Source organism: Tachysurus vachellii, chromosome 23 (genome assembly GCF_030014155.1).
Source record: "Tachysurus vachellii isolate PV-2020 chromosome 23, HZAU_Pvac_v1, whole genome shotgun sequence".
NCBI lineage: Eukaryota > Metazoa > Chordata > Actinopteri > Siluriformes > Bagridae > Tachysurus > Tachysurus vachellii.
Window position 1 is genome coordinate 5117119 of NC_083482.1, and position 20763 is coordinate 5137881.

At 38.1% G+C, this 20763-nt stretch overlaps 2 protein-coding genes across 2 annotated transcripts in view; both read left to right on the forward strand.

Moving 5' to 3' along the window:
* ptpn5 (protein tyrosine phosphatase non-receptor type 5) overlaps positions 1-20763 on the forward strand; it is a 551551-nt gene that overhangs the window by 292653 nt on the left and 238135 nt on the right. The window lies entirely within an intron of this gene.
* Positions 890-20736, forward strand: acp2 (acid phosphatase 2, lysosomal). The gene is made up of 11 exons (XM_060858871.1): positions 890-1112; positions 2552-2647; positions 9504-9590; positions 10993-11145; positions 11265-11363; positions 13149-13238; positions 14530-14662; positions 15665-15753; positions 16155-16261; positions 16891-17069; positions 17184-20736. The coding sequence occupies exons 1-11, from the start codon at positions 1029-1031 to the stop codon at positions 17315-17317; spliced, it is 1251 nt and encodes a 416-aa protein (XP_060714854.1). The 5' UTR covers positions 890-1028; the 3' UTR covers positions 17318-20736.

A 20763-nucleotide genomic window follows, 5' to 3' on the forward strand; every position in this document is an offset into this window, starting at 1 on the left:
TCATTCTGTCTATATTGTATCTCATCGTCTGCATTGTCTTGTATAGTTTGTACAGTATAGTGTTATTTATGTCTGTACTTTTGAGAGTCACAAACAGCTGGAACCAAATTCCTTGTGTGTGTCAACAAACTTGGCCAATAAACCTGATTCTGATACTGATTAAAGGGAATGAATTAAAAAACTGCCAGTGGGTTTCAAATAGGCAATATTCTTACATAGTAATGTGTAACACAATAATGACACTTGTACAATAATGACACTTGTTAAAAAAATGCAAGTATTGGATTTCTGTCACATTTAATATTAACATAATATAATATTTGTAAATATGCTGTTTTTCTGAATTTGTGTAGGTAATACAGATTAGATACATCACCAGATTAAGTGAATAAAAATATTACAAAGAATATAAAGAGTAATACAAATAAGACCAATATATGTTTTTCATACAAAATACCTGGCCATATACCAGACCAGAAAACTTTCTAAAGGATAACAGAGAGTTTATTAGATATCATCTGATCAACACTGAAGAACATTTGAGAAATTCAGTGGAGCAAAATGGGGTAACAGATTTGGTAAACTCTTTCTTAACAATTCTGTGCTGATTTCATTTCAAACACCCCAGACATTATATTTAAAAAGTAGCATTATTTTTTTCCAAGAGGTTAAAAAACAGGGCTGGAAAGTGGTGAGTGTGCAGAGTGTGCAACAGGGCTGGAAAGTGGGGAAAGTGTAGTTTATCTGCACCACTTTCCAGCCCTGTTTTTTAACCTCTTGGAAAAAAATAATGTCGTTTACTTGAGTACTGAAAATGTTGGTCCTGTTCTTGCGTTGTTGCTCATTACCTGGCAACCTCGAAAGAGAGCGTCGTAGCCCGTTCAGTAGACCAGGCTGGAGTCTTAACCCTGGGCAATAGCTAAGCCACAACACACGTCTCTGCTCTTATTTCGTGTCACATTTTCTGTATGCTTTCTGGAGGCTTCTAAACTTAATGTTTGTAACTGTATGCGTCTGTAATTGCAAACATGGGATCGTGTATTTTTAGCATCTTGTTGTTTTTTGTCTTCGGATATTCGATTGTAGAATGTAAGGTTAAATTGGTCACAGTGGTGAGTATGTTACTGTTCTGATCTGTGTTGTATACCATCAATAAATGTCTACCCAGTATTGTTCTATAACGTGGCTTAATGTAGCCACCAATCCAACGATAAGACAACATTAAATCTGTCCCTTTAAATCTATCAAGGCAAATTCTATGGCTGAACATATAGTAGCTTTCAGTTACGTTTCCTGTCTTGTGGTTATAAACATAGTGTCGGAGATCATTATAAAAATAAGAGGTTTCTCTACCTAAAGATTTGATAGGTAAACGGTCAGGTTATTTACTACTTAACAATTAATTACACATTTAAAAAAAACCTTAAAACCTACCAGCTAATTTACTTAGGGTTACAGTGAAAAGTAACGATTAGGTTGTTTTGTGTAATCCCATGACGTCGCCATCAGACTCGGACTTGTGAGACGGGGCAGCGGGTATGGAAAAACAAAAGGGTCATAAATTCACAAAAAGATTCATAACGCATTTTTAATTTTAGCCTATTTTACTGTCGGTTTTTGGGGCAAATTCACCTAAAACTTTCTTTATATTGCTCTATTCTATATTCTAATTATGAAATGTTACATAGTTCACAGATGCATTTGGTATAATATTGTTGAAGACCTCCCAGAGACTAATTGTATACAGGTATGGTTTGATTTTGAGCGTACTGGGTTTACGGCTTATTCTTTTTGTATTCAGGGTTCCTCTGGGTTCTCAGGTTTTCTTCCACCTTCCAAAAACATGCTCATAGCACATGCAATGCTAAATTAATCTGTGACCATTAATCTACTATTAATCCTCAGATAAATGCATCCAATTTCATTTTTCATGATCCAAAACACACTGCCAATACAAAAAAGGGACAAAATGGAAAGGTTTTACACTCGCCAAGTCAATTAACAAACCACAACAAGACCCACCAGATCATGTTTTTAAATAAGAGGAGATTGAAAAGATTAACCCCTAAAAAAAAACCAACAGCTGAAAAAGGCATAGCACAAGCCTGGAAAAACATCATAATAGAAGAATGCCACAATTTTGTGTTAGTGGGTTGCTAGCCAAGACATTGCAACCATTAGGCTCATATTATGTTATTTAAGATTTAAGATTAAACAAATTGTGAGATCTGCCACCAAATGTATCATATCCTATGTTGATAAACACAAGTACATATATAAAATTGTATGATATATATTTACTAAGAAAATTTAAATTCTGATCAATCATATGATACGCGTCCTTTAATCTTAAACCCCTATGTCATCGTTGTATTGAATAAACAAACAAATTGGTTTTACTGTGCCAATACTTTGGGGGTTGTAATAAAAGGGGTTGTTGTAATAGATTATAAAAGGAAATCATAAAATCTTTTAATCTTTTAAAATCTAAATTCTAAAATCTTGAATCTTTTTTTTTTTTATCAACTTTTGTCCTTCCTTGTCCCTTTAGTTATATCGCCATGGAGACCGTTCACCTGTCAAAGCCTATCCAACAGACCCATACCAGGAGAGCGCATGGCCACAGGGTTTTGGACAGCTTTCTCAGGTACCTTTTACACACACACACACACACACACACACACACACACACACACACACACACACACACAGAGTATCATTTTGTACATTGTTAAGACTTACAGTGCCTTGCAAATGTATTCATACCCAGTCAACTTTTCCACATTTTGTGACATTTAAACAAACAAAACTGTATTTTATAAGGATTTTAATTAATAGACCAACACAAAGTTGCACATAATTGTGAAGTGGAAAGAAAATGATAAGTGGGCAGCAATCTGTCCACATGACAGCTATTAGTCATGCACTCCACAAATCTGGCCTTTACTGAGGAGTGTCAAGAAAGCCATTGTTGAAAGAAATCCACAAGAAGTCCCTTTTGCAGTTTGCAACAAGTAATGTGGGGGAGACAGTAGGGCTGGGCGATATGGCCTAAAATGAAAATCCCCGATTTTTTCACAAAAAAATCGATTTACGATTTAAATCGATTTTTCCTGTATGTATATGTATATATACGTGTATATATACGTGTATATACGTATATATATATATATATATATATATATATATATATATATATATATATATATATATATATATATACACACACACACACACACACCTGAGACAGATTCCAAGGGATCGTCTGCAAAGTGCAAAACCCGAAAAGCGAATACTAAAAAACAGTCAATAACTTTATTGTAATACACTGTACTGTCACCAAATTCAGCTCACACACCACTGATGTCCTGATAGTTATACTACAACACTTATTTGGGGGGAATGTCTTTTTGTATAATTTTTAAATTAAAAACAAAAAAAAACAGTACAGTGTATTACAGTGATTATTGACTGTTTTTATAGTATTCGCTTTTCGCGTTTTGCACTTTGCAGACGGTCCCTTGGAATCTGTCTCTTAGGTGTTCGCACCTAGAGACTTATGTATTTTGTCCACCACGGAGGAAAGCTGATATTGAGGAAAATTGGGTTATAGCTGCCCCTACATTACTATGATAAAAAAAAAGAGGTGTTATTTGTGTAATAAGAGCGTTTAGCTCAGGAGTTATTGATTCGGGAAACTTTACTTAAGTCGCAATACACAACATAGAGTATAATGTTTGTTGATGCGTATAACAGGAATTCTCTGCATCCATGATCGCTTTCCAACGGCCCCCCTTCTTATAATACCGGATACAGTTTGAAACCCTAAACGTTAACGGAAAAGACCCACGAACCCGAGAGACTGAGGGAGAGACAGAGAGCTGTTCTGTGTGTGACTGAGTGAGCAGAGCGAGACACAGCAACACAGTACATCTGTATGTGTGTAGGGGAGGGGTGCTGTGACTAGCCTATCACAGAACGCTGACACAATCATCTACCCAATGATGATTTTCATTCAATCTGAGCACAGATATTGACTCGTAATACTCGTATAATACTCGTACTCGGCAGAAGTGCTTTATCCGTACCGGATACTCGTTTCAGCCGAGTATCCGGCTCATCTCTAGTAGGTTGTTTTTTGGCGGTGTGTTTGTGCTGCCGCGGTCTTTTTCATTTCGCAGGGCGCATACTCGCATCTCTCCCACTCGACAGCATGCCTCTGTTTAAGGTGCTGCAGTAAAATAGTCGTACTGCTACCTTTGCTAGCAACAGACTTTAAAGACACTTTGTGTTGTGTATGTGGTTAACGCTGTTATTTAACTACATTTCCCAGAATGCACTTCATGCATGTGTTTCCGGTTGTACATGTCCGGTGTGATTCTCTCTGCACGTGTGAATAAAGAAAAGTCACGTTAAGTCAGTGTGTGTCTCATAAATCTACTGAATGCTTCGGATAGTCTCCTAAAGTACACAACAAAAGTGGCGACGAGGATCTTGTTATCCCATGTGTGTTTTGCATAGGCGGAAATGAACGCGGAAAACCGCGGATAACAGCCTACTACAAGTTCACGTCTTGGCTGCTAAGCGGGGAGGAAAGACATCAGTATTAGCTGAACACTGTGAATTTGGTGATGTGCTCAATGATACACTTCGAGACAGATTAGTATGTGGACTACGCTGCGAGAGCATACAGAAAAGACTGTTAACTGAGAGCAACCTGACACTGCAAAGAGCAATTGAGCTAAGTGTGTCTATGGAATTGGCTGCTAAAGAAGCCCAGCAATTGAGCTCAAACAGTAAAGTGTACAAGATGGAGACAGAAAAACAAACTGAAATTAAAGGCCCATGTTTCCGCTGTGGTAAGACTGGACATTCACCTGTTTCATGCTGGTTTAAGGATACGGAGTGCCGCAGCTGTAAGAAAAAGGGACACATTGAGAGGGCATGTAAAAATAAAACGTAAAAGAAAGAAATGCATCAGAAACGAGTTTTCAGAAAGAAAGAAAAGAAGCACATATTTACAGTCGGACAGGAAAATAAAGAGTGTACAGACACCTCTGATGAGGAATTGCCTATGCATGTGCTAACTGTAGCAGGTGGAACTAAGGCTTATAAAGTCACTGCACTGCTGGAAGGACAGCCAGTGAAAATGGAAATCGACACTGGTGCTGCTGTATCGCTGGTGTCAGATGCAGTATACAGTGAAATACTCAGACACCTGCCACTCAAACCACCTGATGTTGTCCTTAAAACTTATACTGGAGAATCAGTGACCATGAAAGGATTCACCCAAGTAACAGTGGAGTTGAAGGGACAAACAAAAAACTGCCATTGTATGTGGTTGCAGGTGATTACCCCTCGTCGATGGGACGTTCCTGGCTGGAGCAACTAAAGGTGGACTGGCAGGCCAAAAACATGATGACACCTAAAACCCTGGACCTCTAGGGTGTCCTGGAAAAACATAGTGAAGTTTTCAAACAGGAGTTAGGCAGCATGGAAGGGATCACAGTGAAATTGGCTGTGGAACAGGGAAGCCAGCCAAAGTTTTTAAAGTCCCGGCCCCTGCCATATGCACTCAAACCTAAATTAGAGGCAAGCTTGAATGAACTTGTGAAGAGTGGAGTGCTGGAAAAAGTCAATGTAAGTAAGTGGGCAACGCCTATTGTTCCAGTTATAAAGAAGGATGGAGGCATAAGGATCTGTGGGGATTTTAAAGTTACTGTAAATCCAGTGTTGTCAGCAGAACAACACCCCTTGCCTCACGTTAATGACCTCTTTGCGGGGTTGACAGGAGGACAAAGATTTAGCAAAATCGACCTCAACCAAGCATACCTACAGATGCATGTTGAGGAACAGTCCAGAGAACTTCTCACCATTAATGCCCACAAAGGGCTATTTCGGTATAAACTTTTGCCATTCGGAATTACTTCAGCTCCATCCATTTTTCAGCGAGCGATGGATCAGATTTTAGTGGGGCTTCCAGGAGTTGAGTGTTATCTAGATGATATTCTAGTGACTGGCACGGATGAAGAGTCGCACTTACGACACCTGGATGCTACCCTTGCGAGGCTGAAAGAATACGGATTAAGAGTGCGCAAGGATAAATGTGAATTTTTCCAGGTTGCAGTCGAATACTTAGGCCATGTCATTGATGCCGCTGGTCTGCATACGTCCCCATCCAAGGTTAAGGCCATTGTGGATGCTCCAGTACCCAAAAATGTCAGCCAGTTACGGTCTTTCCTCGGCTTACTGAACTATTATGGCCGTTTCATCGTTTTCACCGTTCAAATTGTTATGCCATGAAAATAATTGGAAGTGGAACTCTGAATGCCAGGAGTCATTCAAGAAAGCGAAGGAGACACTTTTAAGGTCAAACGCACTCACTCATTTTGACCCTGATCTTCCTATTCAGCTGGCCTGTGATGCTCCCCCGTATGGTGTGGGAGCTGTCTTGTCCCACATAATGCCCAATGGTCAAGAGAGGCCAATCGCGTTTGCTTCCAGGAGTCTGAGCAAAGCAAACTATGCTCAGATTGAACGAGAAGCATTGAGCATTGTGTTTGGAGTGCGTAAGTTTTATCAGTATATTTTTGGAAGGAAATTCACGCTGCTGACTGATCATCTCACTGCAATATTTGGTCCACACCATGGCATTCCCTCTCTTGCTGCAAGTAGGATGCAAAGGTGGGCTTTGTTGTTATCAGCTCACACCTACGACATCAAGTACCGAAATTCGGAATTGCACGGAAATGCAGACGGTCTGTCCAGGTTGCCTCTCGCTGACAAGGTAAAGGAAGCAAAGGTGGCTAAAATTTTCTATTTCAGCCAGGTGGAACGGGCCCCTATAACAGCCGCGCAAGTGCGCAGGGGCACACGAAACAACCCTGTCCTGTCAAGTGTTGTGGATATTGTCATGACGGGCAAAGAGGAGAGCGATGATCTGGAGCTAAAACCTTACATCTCTCGATGTCATGAACTTTCAGTGCAGTCAGGATGCTTATTGTGGGGGAGGAGAGTGGTTATTCCCCCGGCTCTACGCAAGCCAGTGCTAAAACAGCTGCATGTGGGACACTGTGGGATGGTCCGCATGAAGGAGATTGCAAGGAGTTACTTCTGGTGGCCAGGAGTAGATGGCCAAATTGAGGAAAAAGCTAGGACCTGCCAGCGCATATGTAACAAACCACAACTGGCACCGGTGCACCCGTGGGAATATCCTGAAAAACCATGGCATCGCATTCATATTGATTTTGCAGGCCCAGTCGAGGACAAAATGCTGTTGGTGGCCGGAGGTGGCCATCATGAAATCTACTTCAGCCGAAAAGACAATTGAGAAATTTTCAGTAGATTTGGATCACCAGTGCAACTTGTCTCAGATAATGGCCCTCAATTTACATCTCATGAGATGGCCACATTTCTACTGGCAAATGGTGTGCAACATATCACGTCATCACCCTACCATCCTGCAACAAATGGGTTAGCAGAAAGATTTGTCCAAACCATGAAACATGCTTTGAAAGCGTCGCTCGGGCAGGGCACATTCCATCAATGTCTGCACAGCTTCTTGCTCTTTTATCTTAGTACTCCGCATGCAACCACCAAAGTGTCTCGCCAGCGCATTTGCTGTTCAACCGAGAGCTCAGGACAAGCTTTGAGCTGATTAAACCAGCAACACTCAAAGAAACTGTTCAACGGCAACAAGAGCATCAAGTACAGCGACGGAATATGCGAGCCAAGGACAGAATCTTTGCAACAGGCTCATCAGTGCTTGCTCGGAACTATGGTAGTGGTCCGAAATGGGTTCCGGTTACTGTGGAGGCCCAGACGGGTCCAGTGTCATACAAGGTCAAGACTGCTGAGAATCTTTCCTGGAGGAGACATACTGATCAGTTGCTTGATGGAGCCAGCACCGTTACAGATGTTCCTGAGGTCACGGATGCCACTGATGAAAATTCTCCAACTTCATTAGTCTCCACAAAGGATCCTACGATGACCTCAAATGATTCTTTTGCTAACAAACCATTATCTTCATTGGCAGAAAATGGAAACCAAATAGGCCGTCAGTATCCAGTAAGGGAGCGACGTCCACCTCGACATTTATCGGATTACACTTAGTTAGGGGCTACCCTTATTGCTTCGGGGCAGAATAATCCCCTAAGGGTAAGCTAGGGTCTGAGGTAGTCTACCCTCATTCCCAGGTTAAAGTGTTATTATTGGATAACAGGACTCAACATAAAGACTCAATGTTCAGAGTTTATGTTCATAGATATGTTGATAACAGGAACTAAATTTTATAATTTGAGTGGTACAGTTTAATCTGTAATCTTTGTGTTATACCTCAAAGAGTAAGAGGGGAGGAAATGTTGTGTATGTGGTTAACGCTGTTATTTAACTACATTTCCCAGAATGCACTTCATGCATGTGTTTCCGGTTATACATGTTCCGGTGGATTCTCTCTGCACGTGTGAATAAAGAACAGTCACGTTAAGTCCGTGTGTGTCTCATAAATCTACTGAATACTTCGGATAGTCTCCTAAAGTACACAAAACTTTGCAGTGGGGTGTTGTGTGTTCTGCGTCTGACGCCGCAAAACAGAACCAATTCCATATGACAGATGACACTTTGCCTTTCCTGGGAACGAGTTCTTCCATGCTCGAAACCTAACACTGCACATCACTCTGAACACACCATCCCCACCGTCAAACATGGTGTCAGCATCATGTTGTGGGGATGCTTTTCTTCAGCAGGGACAGGGAAGCTGGATGGAACCAAATACAGGGCAATCGTGGATGAAAACCTGTTAGAGTCTGCAAAACACTTGAGACTGTGGCAGAGGTACACCTTCCAGCAGGACAACGACCCTAAACATACAGCCAGAGCTACAATGGTTTAGATCAAAGTATATACATGTGTTAGAATGGCCCAGTCAAAGTCCAGAACTAAATCCAATTGAGGATCTGTGGTGAGACTTGAAAATTGCTGTTCACAGACGTTTTCCATCCAATCGAACTGAGCTTGAGCTATTTTTCAAAGAAAAATTGGCAAAAACTTACATTTCAATATGTGGTAGAGACATAGCCCAAAAGAATTGTAGCTGCAATTGCAGCGAAATTGTGGTTTTACAAAGTATTGATTTGGGGGGACTAAATACAAATGCAGGCCACACTTTTCAAATATTTAAAAAAAAAAAAAATAATTGATACTCCGTCCAGGGATAGGCACAGGCTCCACGTGACCCGAGATAAGCGGTAGAAAATGAATGAATGAATGAATAATAATTGACACCATTTATAAATTTCCTTCACTTCACAATTGTGTGCCACTTTGTGTTAGTCTATCACGGAAAATTCCAATAAAATTTTGTCTGTGGATGTAAATGACAAAATGTGAAAAAAATGTAGTGGTTATGAACACTTTTGCAAGGTAAACCTATAATAAAGTAGTTGTATTCGCTAGGTTGCTTACGTGGTTAGCTGATATCCTTTTTGTCTTGTGTGACTGTACAGGAAGGTATGCAGCAGCACTTTGAACTAGGCCAGTTTCTGAGAAAACGCTACACAGGTGTCCTGAGCGAAAACTATACGCGTTCTGAGGTCTGTGGTAATTAATATAATGAACTCAATGTCTGTTTTCATTCTTGCCTGTGTCCTGACTCAATATCTGTTCATTCTTGCATTAAATTTATTTGTCATGTCACAATTGACACTCCATAGTATTTCTGTTTGTACCCAACATACAAGGGGCAATATATTCAGAGAATAGTTAAAAACAAACAAACAAAAACTTTTTTTTTAAACAAATATTTATAAAGTAAGTTGCGAAATTGTGTTATCCAACCCACTCACCAACCCACAAACAATTTGGAAGGCTCAAACAAAAGGGGACAGAAGTGCTTCCTGCAACATAAACCGGCCAGCCACTTCTTGTTGGTCTTGACAGCAGTCTATGCCCATGAACCCTCCAGATCTGTTTATTTACCTAACAACCTAGGTCTATTAACCTAGACATATACACTGGGACAGTTTCTGAGTCTTGAAGACTAATTGGAAGACTGTTCTATAACTTTGGGACTGTAAGAGAAAGCTCTGCCCCCTGCTGTAGTCTTTAATGCTGTTCAGGTACCAACAAATAGGCTGCAGCTTTTGATCAGAGTAGGTATGGTGAATCATAAAAATAAAATAAAAAAAACCCATTAGGTTCTGTGTGAGAGACTAATCAAAAGCAGTGAGAAAGGAGTGATTTGCTCATATCTGAATTCTGGCCTAACTGGAGCTTGTTTGTGCACCTTTTGGGATATCCAGACATTATAGTCATGTGAAAAAATTAAGACACCCCATTAAATATTAAGTTCCAGAATTCGCTGGGGTTTTTTTTTACTTTTCAGCGAGTCCTTGTTGTATTTAATGGTATGTTTTTGTCATGTTGCAATGTCCAGTTCCACTTCAGCTTCATTTTTTTGACAGATGGTTTCACATGTTCCTCAAGCACCTTCTAATACAACGTAGAATTCAAAGTGGATTATGTGATAATATGCCAAGTCCTGCTGCAAACCATCCCCAAATCATCCCCATAACACTTCCACCTCCATGTTTCACAGTTGGTATGAGGTTCTTTGCTGAAATACTGTTTGGTGTATGCCAAACATTCCCTCTGTTATGGTCTTCAAATAATTCAATATTAGACTCATCTGTCCAAAGCACATTATTCCAGATGTCTTGGCCTTTCTCTCTGTGTTTTTTTGCAAACTTTAGTCTTGCTCTTATGTTTTTCTTAGATAACAGTATAAATTGAGTCAGTTTAAATTGACTGAAATGCAAACAATGCAAACAAGCAGGTTTGTCAATGCAATGACAATATTCTATGGAGTAATATTGCCTGAAAACTGCCTTGTTTTCAGATATACCTTGACATTGTAAATTGTTAAGCCTGTGTAACCCTTATTTAATGTCAGCCTTTTATGTTAGGTGCTGATTCCAATTTCTTCTTGTGGCATAGATTGTTGTACGGAGCACAGATTACGATCGCACTCTGATGAGTGCAGCCTCAAATCTTGCTGGACTTTTCCCACCCAATGGCTCACAGGTGTTTCATCCAGGTTTGGCTTGGCAGCCTATACCAATACACACAGTCCCCCAAGATGAGGAAAAGGTAAGAATATGCACCTTCCACATTTGCTTACTACAAAAAAAATTGATAAAATTTAAATATAACACCATGAACATTAATTGATCACTAGTAATTGTGACATATTTTTTTTTGTTTACCAGCTGCTGTCATTTCCTATTCCAAACTGCCCACGCTACCAAGTGCTGATGAATGAAACAGAAAGAACAGAAATTTTCCTAAATATGACCAAGACTTACAAAGTGAGTTTAACTCTCTCTCCAGATTACTTATTTAAAATAATTCTCCCTTTAATGCCTGCATTGTTGTCAAAATTAGTTATTTTAAATGTATAACCTAGAATAAGTATGAAACTGATTTTACAACAGAGAACTTTGTGCCTGCATATTTAATGTACAGGTTAAATTTAAGCAACATACATTAGATTAGTAGGACCTAAGAGTAAAATAAATGAAAATAAAACTTGTTCTTGCCTATAATTTGTCTCTAAAACTTATCTATAATTTCATTTTTAAACCTGTACAATATACTCAATATACAATATACCTGTACAGTATACTCAAGTGCAATTGTCTGACCAGGAGGTTTTTGCATGAGTATCAAGCATGATTTTTGAATGCATCATAGTTTTCACATGAATTCCTTTCTGCTGAAGCCATCAAATGATGAACAATGATGAAGACCCTAGCATAGAACCAACCTCACCAACAGCAGTCCAAAGTCTACAAAGTGGCACTATCCACAACAAATCCATTTATGTACAGGTTTTCCATGTAGGGCAGTGGTAGTGAGTACCTCAGCAATAGTGAGTGGCCTGCAAGTGATAAGACTCAAACCAAAAAATAGACCATGATGGCCAATATTAAGTAGGTCTGGATACCAGAAGCAGGCATACTATACATACAATCCCATGTATTCACAGGTTTTCCATGTAGGGCCTTCTTTAGCAGTTGTCAGTGGCCTGCAAGTGATGAGACTCCAACCAAAAGTAGAGCATAATGGATCAGGCAGGTATGGAGAGCAGAAGCGGTCAGGAACACTGGTCAAGTCATGTTAATTAGCTTTTATTTCCTATTGTCATTTCATCCATATATAGCTGACTCAGTATATAATGAAATGAAACAACTTTCCTCCAGGACCCTTGGTGCTACATAAAACAACGTGGCTACATAAGACAAGATAGAATATTAGATGCTTGTGATCATGTAATTGTTACATGCTTGTGATTATGTAATTGTTAAGAACAAGGTACATTGTGTGCAGAGTGTAAGCAGGGACATTGGCATGACTAGCCATGACAGCATAAATAAAAGGAGGAGCCAGAATGTGTGAATTTGGAAGAGACAGCATTCAAAACACTCAAAAATGCATGTGAACCTTTCAGATTTGGATCTTTGAGATAAAGGGGAGGTTGAATTTTGGCCTTTAGTTGGACATCTGACAGGGGTAGAGGTCAGGTTTTTAACAAGTATAATTAATATTTATGTATATAGTCAGTGGTAAGGAAAGAATTAGTTATTTTTAAAAGGGGTTTGGTTGCTACTAGTATTATCTAGTGAACAAACTAAGGGACCCAGTATGCAAGTGATTTTGAAGAGAAAATTATTAAAATTAAATTGCTTTCTTGAAGGGGAGTGAAACATTCTATACATTGTTTTGATATATAAATATTTTTATCTACAGGTTCAGCAAACAAATTGTCAGTTTTTTTAAAGTCTGAATTTATTGCCTGATGTTTGAAATTTTACCATTGGAATAATTTTTCATTCTTGTTGCCTATTGATAGTGTGCATTTTTCTGTGGTGTTGTTATTTCTAGTTAATTTAGCTATATAAGTAAATAAAAATCTAGGATTATCGTTCTTATCTTAATTAGATCGGAGAGATATGATGATATTCCAGATATTCCAGTTAAGAAGCTTTTTTTCTTAAGATGTTAAGCATGTGGAAGTGCTGGTTGCATTGCATAACATTATAGCAGTGTTGCAATGTATTAATGTATTGAATGCTGTGCTTTTTACTGAGTAGGATTTCCTGGAGATGGTATGGAATAAAACTGGGATGAAGTCAACGTCCCTTGAGATGATATGGAGTATCTATGATACACTTTTCTGTGAGGTGAGGTTCTGTGAGCAGTTTATTTGTGCTGATAATAATAGTAATATCTAGTTGTAAGGGGGACGTGGTAGCTCAGTGGTTAAGGTGTTGGACTACTTATCAGAAGGTTGTGAATTTGAATCCCAGGGCCACCAAGCTACTACTCCTGGGCCCCAGATCAAGGCTCTTATCCCTCAATTGCTCAGCTGTAAAAATGAGATAAATGTAAGTTGTTCTTGATAAGGAAGTCTACCAAATGCCATAAATGTAAATTTTGTAATGCTTTACAAGAAAAAATAAATAAATAAAACATGTTAAAGAACTTAAGCAAATGCATGTCTTTGTCAAAAAGAAATCCTTAAGCCTTAAGGGAAATAAATGTTTAACTGTAAAAAAAAAAAAAAAAAAACAGTAAAAGGTTCTAAGCCATAAACAGTAATATTTTCTTTTCTGACATACAAAAATTTTCTATAACACTGAATTTTTAGTTTGAAGTGTAATGTTTGAAAATCTAAAATGTTTATACTGACTCAACAATGCAGAAGTAATCAACAATGTAAAAACAGCTTTAAAAAATTTACATTAGGACTAGCGGTTCCTATACTTTTGCTTACCAAAACATTGGGTGGCCTGCCACACCTCCAAAGGTGCCATGTCCTGTATGTATCAGGAAATAAAAGATGGAATTTTGATCTAGCACCTCTTATTCGTATACTTTTATTTTTTGCCTTATATTCATATACTCTTTTGATCTCACACTCAAATGGATTTAGTTAAAAAGAAAAAAGCCCTTGCGTTTGCAATATTTTTGGATGTTTTTTCAATGTATTAGGAAGATTGTACACTTAAACCCACACAGTCTTGCAGTTACCTATTCAGCCAATCATTGGGCAGAAATTGTGAAAGTGTGGCTGTGATCACGGTATTGTTGTTTGAACTAGATGGGCTGGTTTGAGTATTTCAGAAACTGTTGATCTAGGAATTTTCTCAAACAGCAGTCTCTAAGCAAACTTTAAAGGTGACATAGAATAGTGAAAAAATAAAAAACATCCTTTGTGTGGAGGGTCTGCTTGCTGAGTGACCTTGTTGATGACAAACTGGCCTTCGATGACAGGAAGTGTAAAGTATATGGCCAAAAGTGCTGTCATATTCATAATTAAATTAAATTAAATTAAATTTAGTAACAATATTTTGTCAATATCCAAATATTTCTGGATCTGACTGTGAATTGGTTGCCTATTATCTCTCACTCTCTCTCCTGCGCTCTGTCCCTCACACGCATGCAATGTAACTCTCACTTTCCTGCACACAGAAGAAGCATGGCCTGCTCCCTCCAGCCTGGGTGACTCCAGATGTGATGAAGACACTGAAGCTGCTGAAAAACTTTAGTTTCCAGATCATGTTTGGTGTCTATAAAAGAGAGGAGAAATGCCGGCTACAAGGAGGTCAGATCAGGACATTTTCCTTATTCACAAATTTAAAAGCTTTACTCATGACTCTGTAATGTGATTCCATAAATTCTAATAATAAGAAACTTCATAATCTTCAAATATAGTGTATTTAATCTCCATGTAATTTAATCTTGGCCCCACCACAGTTTTGTCCCCATCATGTTTTGAAATTGTAATCTATTAAAAATTGGCTTCTCTTCGTTAGTCACCAGTGAGATTTTTAAAATCCTGTTTCTTACATACAATTCCCTACATGGTGAGCCCCCAGAATATATATCTGAATTAGTTTCAGCAGTGGATTGTACTCTGTTTTTATTATTGTGAAGCACCTTGTAACCTATAGAATTAATCAATTAATCAATTACTTGCTTACATCCATCAAACCCGTGATCTTGACAGGTTCCCTGTAGATGAGAAACCTCCCCCTTATTCCACCACCATGATTCACCATTATGCTGGGGTTTTGGTGATGATTGTTTATTTTTATATTTTTTTTATTTTTATTTTACATTAATTTCACCATTTCATCTGATCTTTTCTGATATTTTAGTTGTTTTTGTACAAACTTCGTACATCACTCCATTTGGAACTTTGAGAAGTGTCTTTTTTCTTGCACCCATACAGGCCAGATGTATGTGGTTTATTTGATATTGTGTGATGCACATGTGTACTCTGTTGGCCATAAAATACTGTAGGTCCCTCAAAGTGGTGGTCATCTAGTTATCTAGTTTTGCATGCCTTGCATGTTCCATGTCTTAATGAGGGGCAGTATTCTTGGAAATATTTTTATATCCCTCACCTGATGTGTAAATTTTTTAACTTTTTGCAGATTTGCAATTTTGGTGCCCATGCACCTACAGAGCACAACTACAGAATAGTATACATGTAAATTGAATACCTTGCTCATTTTTCTTCCAATTCCCTCATTAAGAACTACTTCCATCTCAGTAAAGACAGTTTGGACAGTTAGCATTCATCTAGTATTCTTTCTCTTAGGTGTCTTGCTCGATCAGATTATTAAGAACCTATCGGCTGCTGCCTTTTTAAATTTAAATCAGCAGCTGAAGATGATCATGTATTCTGCGGTGAGTCAGTTCCTGTTTTCTTTTTTCATTTGTTTCCATTTATTCACTCTCTTTGTAGTACTTAATACATGTAAGAGTTGTTAATACAGTTTCATAAGTCATACCAAGAAAGCACCTTGTTAATACCGTCATTGTACATGCCAAATTGATTTATCATGCTTTTTTAGTATGAATCATTCTGTCCTTCTTCATGTGGTTATTAGACATTGAAATGTAATAATGTACAACATATACCTACTTGGTAAAAAGTTACAGTTTGTAAATATTTGCAAAACAACCATATGCTTGCTGAGAACATTTTAGGATTGCTAACAATTTCATAATCCTGCATAACTATTGTTTTATAACTATTGTATAACTATGTAACTATAATTATTGTTGTGTGTTTATATCTTCCTCAGCATGACACGACCATTGTAGCGCTTCAGGAGGCACTTAATGTGTATAATGGATTACAGCCACCATATGCTTCCTGCCACATATTTGAACTGCATCAGGATCAGAATGGGTGATGCAAACTTTCAAAACACACACACACACACACAAAACATCTGTGCAATGCGTAAAATCATGCCGAAATAGGTAAGACTTTAGGTAATGTTCACAAAACCGTGATCTTAATGACTATAACCTTGGCATAGGTTGTTTCGACTCACAAAGGCTCACTAGTTGTTTTTGTTTTTCATAGTATTTAAATATTATCTTCATGCTATTGCAGTGAAAACTTTAGAGAAATCAGCACCAACAACCAAAGTCAGTGAGATCACATTTTTTGCATTCTACTGTTTAATGTGAACATTAACTCCATGTTAAGTGCATTGATCTAATGCTCCACTCCACTCCAACCTCCACTGTTTGCATTGCTCTAATGCTATACAATTAGAAAATTTGATAATTTCATGAAAGAACAGGTGCACATGTAAGTTTGTTAAAGTTGCAAGTGAATGTACATCAGCTTACACATTATCTGTGCAAGTCCATACAAGTTTACACACTTTTAGTTGTTTTCTACACTTGCTAATAACTGCAGTTGAAGCACTGCAGTACAGTAAGTGTCATAAGTTTTACGCTTAAATTACGTTTACGCTTACGTTTTTATGTTTAAAGACATTTATGCTGTCTGGTCTTTTCCCTCAGATCATACTCTGTGGCAATGTTTTATCGTAATGATAGCACTGCAACTGAGCCATACTATTTAACTTTACCTGGTTGTGCCCGGCTGTGCCCCCTGGAAGACTTCATTAGACTCACAAATTCGGTCATTCCAACAGATTGGCACAAGGAGTGCCAGATCAGCTCATCTTCAAGTGATAAAGGTAATAAACAAAAACAAATGTCACACACTTTAATAATGTCAATATTATGCTATGTCTACCATTCACTTCCAAATGAGATCAATAATTTATTTTCTCATTTGTATGTTGGTGTAGATGTGATTTTTGGGCTGGCTGCCTGTGGCTTCATTCTTCTACTCCTCGTTGCAGTGTTGTTTGTCCTGTTGTGTCGTCAAAGCAAGCTGGTCATCGGTTATAGCCACATTATCAACCAGAGTGATCACTCCTGACAGTCATACCGGCTCCTGAGCAACTCAGAGTTATCAGACAGCGAGGGCCTATAAAAAGCCAGTCACACACACACACACGCAGGGACTATATACAAACCCGATTCCAAAAAAGTTGGGACACTGTACAAATTGTGAATAAAAACAGAATGCAATGATGTGGAAGTTTCAAATTTCAATATTTTATTCAGAATACAACCTAGAGGACATATCAAATTTTTAAATTGAGAAAATGTATCATTTTAAGGGAAAAATAAATGTTGAAAGGAATGTTGTCCTATTCTTGTCTAATACAGGCTTCTAGTTGCTAAACTGTCTTAGGTCTTCTTTGTCGCATCTTTCTCTTTATGATGCGCCAAATGTTTTCTATGGGTGAAAGATCTGGACTGCAGGCTGGCCATTTCAGTACCCGGATCCTTCTTATATGCAGCCATGATGTTGTAATTTATGCAGTATGTGGTCTGGCATTGTCATGTTGGAAAATGCAAGGTCTTCCCTGAAAGAGACGACGTCTGGATGGGAGCATATGTTGTTCTAGAACTTGGATATACCTTTCAGCATTGATGGTGCCTTTCCAGATGTGTAAGCTTCCCATGCCACATGCACTCATGCAACCCCATACCATCAGAGATACAGGCTTCTGAACTGAGCGCTAATAACATCTTGGGTTTTCCTTGTCCTCTTTAGTCCGGATGACATGGCGTCCCAGTTTTCCAAAAAAATCTTCAAATTTTGATTTGTCTGACCGCAGAAAAGTTTTCCACTTTGCGACAGTATATTTTAAATGAGCCTTGGCCCAGAGAAAACAGCTGCACTTCTGGATCATGTTTAGATTTGGCTTCTTTTTTGACCTATAGAGTTTTAGCCGGCAACGGGAATGGCAGGGTGGATTGTGTTCACCGACAATGTTTTCTGGAAGTATTCCTCAGCCCATGTTGTGATTTCCATTACAGTAGCATTCCTGTATGTGATGCAGTGCCGTCTAAGGGCCCGAAGATCACGGACATCCAGTATGGTTTTCCGGCCTTGACCCTTCCACACAGAGATTGTTCCAGATTCTCTGAATCTTTGGATGATATTATGCACTGTAGATGATGATAACTTCAAACTCTTTGCCATTTTTCTCTGAGAAACTCCTTTCCTGATTTTGCTCCACTATTTTTCGCCGCAGCATTGGGGGAATTGGTGATCCTCTGCCCATCTTGACTTCTGAGAGACACTGCCACTCTGAGAGGCTCTTTTTATACCCAATCCTGTTGCCAATTGACCTAACAATTTGCAAATTGGTCCACCAGCTGTTCCTTATATGTACATTTAACTTTTCCCAACTTTTTTGGAACGTGTAGCTCTCATGAAATCCAAAATGGGCGAATATTTGGCATGACATTTCAAAATGTCTCACTTGCAATATTTGATATGTTCTGTATATTCTATTGTGAATAAAATATAAGTTTGTGAGATTTGTAAATTATTGCATTCCTTTTTTATTCACAATTTGTACAGTGTCCCAACTTTTTTGGAATCGGGTTTGTACAACCAAATAGGCTATTATGGATAATTTTTAGTAACCAAAAAATTACACTTTTATGTTTTATATGAAAAGTGTGATTTTTTTTATTGCAGTTTTTGGAAGAAGTAGCAAATAGAATAATTTTCCTTGTATACTGATTTTTCCTGATTTTCTTATTAAATAATTCTTAGACATTTTCATGACAGCTACAGTGCCTTGCAAGTATTCATACCCACTGAACTTTTCCACATTTTATCACGTTACAACCACAAACAAAAATGTATTTTATTGGGATTTAATATGACATGAATATAACATAAAGTGGCACATAATTGTTAAGTGGAAGGAAAATCATAACTGGTGTTGAAATATTTTACAAATAAATATCTGAAAAAAGTGGCATGTATTTGTATTCAGTCCCCTTTACTCTGATAACTCTAACTAATATCCTGTGGAACCAATTGCCTTCAGAATTCACCTAATTAGTAAATAGAGTCCACCTGTGTGTAATTTAATCTCAGTGTAGGTACACCTGTTCTGTGAAACCCTCAGAGGTTTGTTACAGAACATTAGTGAACAAACAGCATCATGAAGACCAAGGAACACACCAGACAAGTTAGGGATAAAATTGTGGAGAGGTTTAACTCAGGTGTAGGTTATGAAACAATATCCCAAGCCTGGAACATCTCACAGAGCACTGTACAAACATCTGAAAATAGAAAAACTTCAAACCTAACAAGACATTGCCATACACCTAAACTGACAGGCTGGGCAAGGAGGGCATTAATCAGAGAAGCAGCAAAGAGGCCTATGGTACCTTTGGAGGATACTAGAAAATTGCTGTTCACAGACACTCTCTATCCAATCTGACTGAGCTTGAGTAAAAATTTCACTCTAGATGTGCAAAGCTGGTAGAGACAGCCCAAAAGACTTGCAGCTGTAATTGCAGTGAATGGTGGTTCTACAAAGTATGGATTTGGGGGAGGGCTAAATACAAATGCACACCACACTTTTCAAATATTTGTAAAAAAATTTGGACAATGTTTATAATTTTTTTCTTCCACTTCACAATTATGTGGCACTTTGTGTTGGCCTATTACATAAAATCCCAATAAAATACATTTTTGTCTGTGGTTGTAATGTGACAGAATGTGGAAAATTTCAGTGGGTATGAATACTTTTGCAAGGCACTGTATCAACCATGGAGGGTGAAGTCTATCACATGCTTCCTCTAGGCTTGTAAAGCCAGCTACTACCTCTGTACAAACTGATACTTTTGCAAGTTCACAGATACCCTGTCTGTTAGAGCCCTCATTATTTCTCTTCTTGATCTATTACACTAACGTGGCTACAAGTTTTTATTGTTTTGAAAGAGCACTTGATGTCTGGCCAGATTTAACTTCTATGACTGTTTACATCCTCTCATTATCCTCTCATTTTTCTCTCTAAATATTGTGTAGTAATTGCACTGTGGGTCAGATATTTTGCTGTTTAAACAAATTTGATCAGGAAAAACTGTCCTTGTATAATGAAAATACCATTTTAGGCCACATATACAGACATGGTTTTGGTAGATTTTACACATTAAAAATGAAGCCCTGACTGTGTTGTCCCCACATATGGTTCACAAACCTACCATTAACAATCTCCAAGGTTGATCATAATTAAGTGTATTTTCAAGCTAAACAGCATTGTAAGTACAGATGATTTTGTATATTTATAAATGTTTGGTGATCAGAATGTGAATTTTAAACTGGTTTTCTGAAGACCAGTAATTGTTAGGTCAATGGGATCAATTGCAATCTATAACATTAGTCCTCTTTTGATTTTCATTGCATTTTGATTTAAACTTTTAAATGCCAGTTGCTTTGTAAATAAATCATTCAAATAAAAATTTGAAATAATCAAAGCCTTTCATGAATTCCCACTGCCTTTCATG

What these genes read in the sequence shown, in the direction of transcription:
- acp2 (XM_060858871.1), top strand. Translation starts at nt 1,029, where the DNA reads ATGGGATCGTGTATTTTTAGCATCTTGTTGTTTTTTGTCTTCGGATAT. An exon ending in GAAATGCCGGCTACAAGGAG is followed by an intron (nt 14,663 to 15,664) that starts GTCAGATCAGGA and finishes TCTTTCTCTTAG; the next exon opens with GTGTCTTGCTCGATCAGATT. An exon ending in CTGCATCAGGATCAGAATGG is followed by an intron (nt 16,262 to 16,890) that starts GTGATGCAAACT and finishes CTTTTCCCTCAG; the next exon opens with ATCATACTCTGTGGCAATGT.